General features: G+C 39.2%; 1 protein-coding gene across 1 annotated transcript in view; it reads right to left on the bottom strand.

Moving 5' to 3' along the window:
- Positions 1–2,819: 2,819 nt before the first annotated feature.
- Positions 2,820–7,891, bottom strand: part of Prpf38a (pre-mRNA processing factor 38A) — a 14,272-nt gene continuing 9,200 nt past the window's right edge. Inside the window, exons 6-10 of the mRNA XM_013022194.1 lie at positions 6,025–6,137; positions 5,580–5,606; positions 5,396–5,493; positions 4,679–4,727; positions 2,820–3,461 (exon numbers count right to left, since the gene is read on the bottom strand). Coding sequence (XP_012877648.1) covers positions 3,419–3,461; positions 4,679–4,727; positions 5,396–5,493; positions 5,580–5,606; positions 6,025–6,137 — 330 coding nt within the window. The 3' untranslated portion in view covers positions 2,820–3,418. The remainder of the gene's footprint in view (positions 3,462–4,678; positions 4,728–5,395; positions 5,494–5,579; positions 5,607–6,024; positions 6,138–7,891) is intronic.

Raw genomic sequence — 7,891 nt, 5'->3', positions numbered from 1 at the left:
CCACAGCACCACTTCTGGCTTTTTTCTTTTTGCTTATGTGGTACTGAGGAATCGAACCCAGGGCCTCAGGCATGCAAGGCAAGCACTCTACCACTGAGCAACCTTCCCAGCTTGCCTTTTCTATTTTTAATGTTATTTGCTAAAGTTGTCGTTTTATATTTTGTAGTTTATGTTTTGTTGTTATTTTGAGATAAACTTGCTGTGTTGCCCAGATTTGGATTCAAACTCTTGGGCTCAAGTGCTGTTCTTACATTAGCTTCCCAAGTAGCTATGATTAAAGAACACTTGCACACCAGTGCTCTTCAGCTCAAGGTGAGCGCTATACCATTTGAGCCATAGCACCACTTCCAGTTTTCTAGTGGTTTATTGAAGAGTCTCATGGACTTTCCTGATGGGGTGGCTTTGAACTGTGATCCTCAGATCTCAGCTCCTGAGTAGCTAGGATTACAGGCGTGAGCCACCAGTGCCCAGCAATATTTAATGCTTTTATACTACGTTGAGTTTGGAGAATTTGTCACTTGTAACTTTTTTTTTTTGGTCGGTCGTGGGGCTTGAACTCTGGGCCTGGGCGCTGTCCCTCAGCTCTTCAGCTCAAGGTGAGTGCTCTACCACTTGAGCTACAGCGCCACTTCCAGTTTGCTGGTGGTTTACTGGAGATAGGAGTCTCATGGTCTCTCCTGCCCAGGCTGGCTTTGAACCGAGATCCTCAGATCTCAGCCTCCTGAGTAGCTAGGAGTACAGGCGTGAGCCACCAGCGCCTTTTATGAGGGACTGGGCAGCCACCTGTGACCATTTTTTTCTCATTAATATTTAAATTTAACATCAGCATTCTGAAGAATAATAGAAAAAAAAAGGTTAAAGGAATGAGCTTTACTTTGGGTGGTTATATTGGAACCCTGTCAGCAGATGTTATTTCTTGTCTTCAATTCTTAGTATTGAGATTATAATGGTAGAGCTTCTAAGGCATGGTACTGCAATTTATGGAAACTGATCTTGTGTAATGTATACAACAATGTTATCTATATATGTTATATCTGTATTATAGATAATATGGTTACATATTACATAATACAATGAGTGTTTTAAATGAAAACATTTTTGCCTATTAATATGTTAGTATATATACTATCTATAATTAGTAGACACATATACTACACTATGTATTATATGTATTAGTTAAAACATATATTGTTAAAACAAGGAGAAATAGAAACCTCTTTCAGAAAATAGGACTTAAAAGACAAGAAATAGATAATTAAGAAATTTTATATTTTGCATAAGGAATAATTTTCCTAAATCTGCTTCAGTACAAAGAATACATGGTATGTACAGAAAGGTAAAATGTGAAAACACTTCTTAGTATAGCAGTTGTAGCCAGTTTTAAAGCTCCCATTCCAAGGCCTATCAGATAAGTAAACATTACATATCCTTTTCAGTTTATCAAAATGATCTCTGGAAAGATGTTCAACAGAAGAATAGGAACATTCTGATTCCTGCTGTAGCTTGGTTATGCTGCCTCAGTTTTGGTCTAAACAAGAATGCATTATAATTTATGCTTGGGAAGGTTTATTTCTGATATTAAAATCTTGAGACTTTTTACAGGTTTATTTTCACTTCAGTAATGATCAGTATACTGATCATGCTTAGTTGGTCCATGGATCATTTAGCCAAAAGGTATTTCTTTATACCTAGAGTACTTTAGTAAAGAAATAACTTCTGGGAGTTTGTAACAGACTTACATAGAGATGCTTATATTTAATTTTTAAAATCATATATATATATATATGTATTTGTACTGTAGAGCAGTTCTTGTAGATAATTTTTATTTCAGAAAAACATGAAAGTTCAAATAGGTTTTAAAAAGTTACTTAAGTATTTCTATAAAAGTCCATCAGTTCAGTAGTGAGCAACAAACATGTTTTTATATGACCAGATAAGACTTCTCAAGAAGCTAGATCAAACAAAGCAGGTGCTCATCCAAATTCCTCCTAGGACCAGTTGCAGGTAATCATTCAACCATTTTCCCCCCCATTTTTAAAGAAGGAAATGTATTTACATTAAAGGAAACTTTCTAAGAAAGACCCTAGTAATTCTCTTTGAGTATCAGTGTCCATAGGGCTTTTTAAGTCTTTTGGCTTCTTTTACTTACTCCTAATTCTTAGACCTTTGTGAATGGGTCATTCCAGTATTAAATAATTGACTTGTTCTTATCAACAATGTTGTTGCCTATGGTGCTATTTACTCTCTCCACACCCACACCCTCCCCCATGTACAAACGTACACACGTATACACACACACACACACCTACATTCTTGAGCTATTTTGTATAAGTATTATTTATTTAAACATAGTATGGCTTAGGTTACTAAGCTGAATTTATGCAGAGATGTACCCAGCTACACCAAACGTCGTAAATGTCTCAAACTAAACTTGTTAGGAAGAATGTATCATTTTCATTACCACTATAAACCCTCATTCTCTGTCCCTCTAAGTTTAAAAAAAAAAAAAAAAGAAAGGTTTTTCTTCCTGGTGTATGTTTATGACTTTATGACACTACTGTTAAGCAACTCAGGTCAAAACTAGGCTTTGATGGTAATACTTGTTGAATAAAGACTGAGCATCTAAAGCTGGAATTCAAGGCTTATGGGACTGAACAAATGGCAGTATATAAAAATGTATTGCATAAAGGGTATTAAGATTGTATAGCAGTGCTTACCTAGCAAACACAAAGACCTGATTCAATCCCCAACAAAATAAGTAAAATAGTAAAGGCTACTAAGTGCTATTTGTTCAACTACTTGATGAAATTGGGATTAAGTCTGGAAGAAGCCTATGTTTATTTGAATATTATTGGCTAACCAGTGTTTTAATTAAGAATATGTTGGACAGTTTTGTTTTTTTTAAACTACTGGAGTTTCTTGGACTATTGCTTTGCAAGGCAGATACTTATCTGTACCACTTGAGCTATATGCCCAGCCCATTTTGTTTTTTTGAAAAATAGCAGTAGCACAAACCCCAGGATTTTCAAAGCAGTTCTTATTTTAGAGTAAACCAAAAACCAAAGTACAGAAAAATGGCAAATAAGTTTAATAGCAAAAAGGGAAAGGCCATGTCCTTTCCTTCTCATTCATCATCTCCAATCCCCAAATCCTTTCTACCCTCTTAAGTGTGAATATAGTCCTAGTTGGTTTGGTCAAAAACTGACCTTAGAAAACATCCTTCAAAGATGTTTACTATTGAAAAAGATAATAAAACTCAGCACCTCTTTCATTTAAGAAAATCACAAAACCAAAAACTTGGTTAAGAGAAAATTAAAATTCTTGTCGTTGCCTGGAGCGTAGATCTTAATCTTTCCATTTAAACAGATTAACTTCATATCCACTGGAGCCCATTTGGACTAAAACCAAACTGAGTCCATTACTCATTTCCTCTTCGGCTCTTCTTATGGCTTTTCTTAGACCTGAAATGGAATACATAGAAATCTTTTTTTTTTTGGGTCCAGTCGTGGGGCCTGAACTCTGGGCCTGGGGGCTGTCCTTCAGCTCTTCAGCTCAAGGCTAGCGCTCTACGTAGCCCTTGAGCTACAGCGCCACTTCCGGCTTTTTTCTTTTTGCATATGTGGTGCTGAGGAATCAAACCCAGGGCCTCAGGCATGCAAGGCAAGCACTCTGCCATTGAGCCACCTTCCCAGCCCAGAAATCTTAAAGAAAATATAAGGAAGAATTACTATGACACCTAATATATTTGATGTGTAATTTTTTTTTATTTTTAATAATTCAGAGCAATACTCTGAGCCCAGGTATTACTATTCAAAATATACTACACTAAGGAAACTACTTATTTAAAGGTTAAGAGTGCATCTAATACTGTATGATCCTAGATGTTTCTAATGAAAGTGACTTCTCCAAGGTCACACAACTATTGCATTTTAAAAGTTGGCTCTTAAAACCCAGATCCCCCTAGATCACATCTCATCCATTCTCCAAAGCTATAATCCTATCCCCACCCCCCCAAAAAATTTCAAAACAGAAACAATCCTATCAATGCCCAGGACAAAAAGCCTATTTTTGTCTTAAAGGATTTTCAATATCCCTGTCAAAACAAGAAAGTTCAGGTCCAAGTTAGTTGTAAATAGGACTTTAATTTCTGAGAAAAGGTTTAAATTTATTTTTGCCGTGGTACTGGAGCTTGAACTCAGGGCTTTACATTCTCGTTTGGCTTTTTCACTCAAGAATGGTGCTCTACCAAATTAACTCACGTCTCTACTTGGGGCCTTTTGCTGGTTAGAAGAAAAGAGTCTCACAGAATTTCCTGGCTGGGTTAGCTTTGAACCATAATCCTCATATTTCAGCTTCTTGAGTAGCTACAGTTACAGTTATGAGCCACCAGTGCCTGCTTTCAATTCTTTTTTTTTTGTCGGTCGTGGGGCTTGAACTCTGGGCCTGGGCGCTGTCCCTCAGCTCTCCAGCTCAAGGCGAGCGCTCTACCACTTGAGCTACAGCGCCACTTCCGGTTTTCTGGTGGTTTATTGGAGATAGGAGTCTCCCGGTCTTCCCTGCCCGGGCTGGCTTTGAACCTCGATCCTCAGATCTCAGCCTCCTGAGTAGCTAGGATGACAGGCGTGAGCCACCAGCGCCCGGCCTGCTTTCAATTCTTAAAAGAGAGATCAAATCATACCTTTCAGGAGACTTTGAGTGGCTTCTATGTCTGTGACTACGGTGATGACCTGGGAAAGAAAAAGTTATTTGATGAGTCAGAGCTAACTGAAATTTTCTCCTTCCCTACCAATCCTCCCTTTGGCTTTGTATTTTTTTGGCCTATGCTGTTGTTCCATCTCTGGTTGGGGTCACCTCACTATTTGGAATTTATTAATGAAACCCCATACACTCAGAACTTTATGACTAATTTCATAAACCCAACACTGTTTTTTCCCAAAGTTAAGCCATATTCCTATAATATCAAATGAAAAAGTGAAACCCATCATATTCTCAGAGCTCTCTCTTTTTTTTTTTTTTTTTGCCAGTCCTGGGGCTTGAACTCTGGGCCTGGGAGAGCTATCCCTGAGCTCCCTTTGCTTAAGGCTAGCACTCTACCACTTGAACCACAGCACTACTTCTAGTTTTCTGGCAGTTAACTGGAGATTAGAGTCCCCTAGACTTTCCTGCCCAGGCTGGCTCAAAACACTCAGATCTCAGCTCCTTAGAAGCTAGGATTAAAGGCATGAGCCACTGGTGCACAGCTCTACAGAACTCACGTCAGAGGTGAACACTAATTTTCAAATTTTGTGTCCATCTCCTTTTTCTGTACTTCATTTCCTGTACTGAAGGAGGCTAACTGTTCCCCCTTATATTTCTTTGTTAAAACAAGCAGCAGCAAAAGGCCTAAATGCTATACCTGGAGATTTGGAACGGGATCTGTGCCTTCGATCTCGGGACCTGCTTCGGTGACGTCTTGGACTCTTGCTCCTATGCCTTTCTCGGCGGGGGGAGGGGCTGTGAAAAAGACTGATCATTCACCAGATCTATTTGGCAGTATATCATAATATTATACCCTCTCCCAGTAATGAATGATGGCCTACCTTCTTCTTTTGGGTGATCGACTCCGCCTACAGAGAAAGGAAAGACAGAGGAGAGCCTAGCTTAGTGCACTGGATGTTGTATGTTGTAAAAATGGTTCCAATTTTTTCTGGGGTGAGGATTTATCCCATTGGTCCTGATTGTTCCTCTTAACTTTTATCCATGTCCTCTAACTGTAACTTTTTAGCACACTTACTCACTTTGGATTGACCATGTGGCCTGCGAAAGTGATACAAACAGATATTGGAAAAACACTTGCATGAAACAGCTAGCTCCTACTTCACTGTGTATTGAAGCCAAGCTTGTATCAGTAACTACACATTTAGGAAGAACAACAAAAATAGTTTTTATGGTTGTTTTCTAAAGACTGGCATTTTTCCTTCCCTGAAATCAAACTCATAAGCTCTAATGGTTAGTTTCCCTGAAGGGGGCCAACTTGAACCTGACCTTCTGGGTGACCGACTCCTACTCCTCCTGTAGCGCAATGTAGGAGATCGTCGGGGCTTGTCCAGGTCTCGGTAACTTCTCCGGCGGTGATCAGGTGATGGTACTCTTTCCAGCTGGAAATAAGACAGATGGGTAAGCTATAAACAGCAACTCAGTAACACACTTTACAGTCTTCTCTCTATCCTGTCCCAAGTGATTTTACAACATAGTGATTTGATTATATAGGGGAATAACCTTGACAAAACAAAACAAAACAAAAAACTACCAAGGTGGGGGGGAGGGAGAGGGAGATGGGAAGGGGAAACAAAGGAGGAGGCAACAATACTTGACAAGAAATGAACTCATTATCTTGTCCAAGTAATTGTAACCCCTCTGTACGGTATTTTCACAATAAAAAAAAACAAAAAACTACCAACAAATAAATGTTACAATAATCTTTTATCATCCTAGTGTTGGTACTGTCATTCTGAGACATTCTGTAAGCACAGTAAGAAATTAGTTATAAGCTGGGTGCTGGTGGCTCATGCCTATAATCCTAGCTACTCAGGAGGCTGAGATCTGAAGACTGAGGTTCAAAGCCAGCCCGGACAGGAAAGTCCTTGAGGCTCTTATTTCCAATTAACCACCAGAGAACAGGAAGTGGCGCTGTAGCTCAAGTGGTAGAGCACTTGCCTTGAGCTGAAGAGCTCAAGAACAGTGCCCAGGCCCAGAGTTCAAGCCCATGACCAAAAAAAAAAAAAAATTGTTAAAATGCATATTTTAAGGTGAATTTCCAATGTTAAAAGAAAAAGCACATCAATAAGGCTAATCACAAAGTGACTGAATATGGTCCCTTGCATTGTTTTGGAAGAGGGTAGATTTAAGATGTTTTGTCTTTTGAGTATTTACCTAAAATCTCAAGAGTAATTGGTGCCAGGTGTTGGTGTAATCCTAATTACTAAGGAGACTGAGATCTGAGGATCACAATTTGAAGCCAGCCTAGGCAGGAAAGTGAGATTCTTTTTTTTTGTTGTCGTGGGGCTTGAACTCTGGGACTGGGCACTATCGTTCTGCTCTTTAGCTCAAGGCGAGTGCTCTACCACTTCAGATACAATGAGACTTCTGGTTTTTCTGAGTGGTTTATTGGAGATAAGAGTCTCATGGACTTTCCTGCCCAGACTGGCTTTGAACCATGATTCTCAGATATCAGCCTCGGAGTAGCTAGGATTACAGGCGTGAGCCACTGGTGCCTGGCTATGAGATTCTTATTTCCAATTAACCACCAGAAAATGAAGTGGTGATGTGGTTCAAAGTGGTAGAGCACTAGCCTTGAGTGGAAAAGCTCAGGGACGATACTTAGCACCTGAGTTCAAGCCTCACAACTGACCAAATTTTTTTTAAAAAAGTGTAATTGGTAATGAGTGTAAGTGTAAATTCTTAAAAAAGATGAACAGAGGGGAAAAAACAATAGGGATGTAAGAATAGAAGGAGCATGATAAATAGATATGAAAAAGAACCATGTTACAATTACATAAATCTAAGTGTCCTAGCTCAGCAGTAGGAAACTGCTTGTCAGGGTGGGTGAAAATATATATGAAAATGAACACATTCCTTTAAAAAATATAACAGTAGCTTAGTACAGTGAATGGGAGAGGCTGTGTTGAGTTAATCCCAGCACCCAAAGAAAAAACAAGAACATTAAGATCATACCTCTCGACTTATGAATTAAGGATTATTGGACTCTAAAGCTCATACTTAAAAAACTTTTTTTGGGGGGTCCGGTCGTGGGGCTGGAACTTTGGGCCTGGGCACTGTCCCTCAGCTCTTCAGCTCAAGGCTAGTGCTCTACCACTTGAGCCACAGCGCCACTTCCGGCTTTTTTCTTTTT

This window comes from Dipodomys ordii, unplaced genomic scaffold (genome assembly GCF_000151885.1).
Source record: "Dipodomys ordii isolate 6190 unplaced genomic scaffold, Dord_2.0 Scaffold61, whole genome shotgun sequence".
Lineage (NCBI taxonomy): Eukaryota > Metazoa > Chordata > Mammalia > Rodentia > Heteromyidae > Dipodomys > Dipodomys ordii.
Note: the sequence above shows the minus strand (reverse complement) of the source record. Positions and strands in the feature narration are given on the sequence as shown.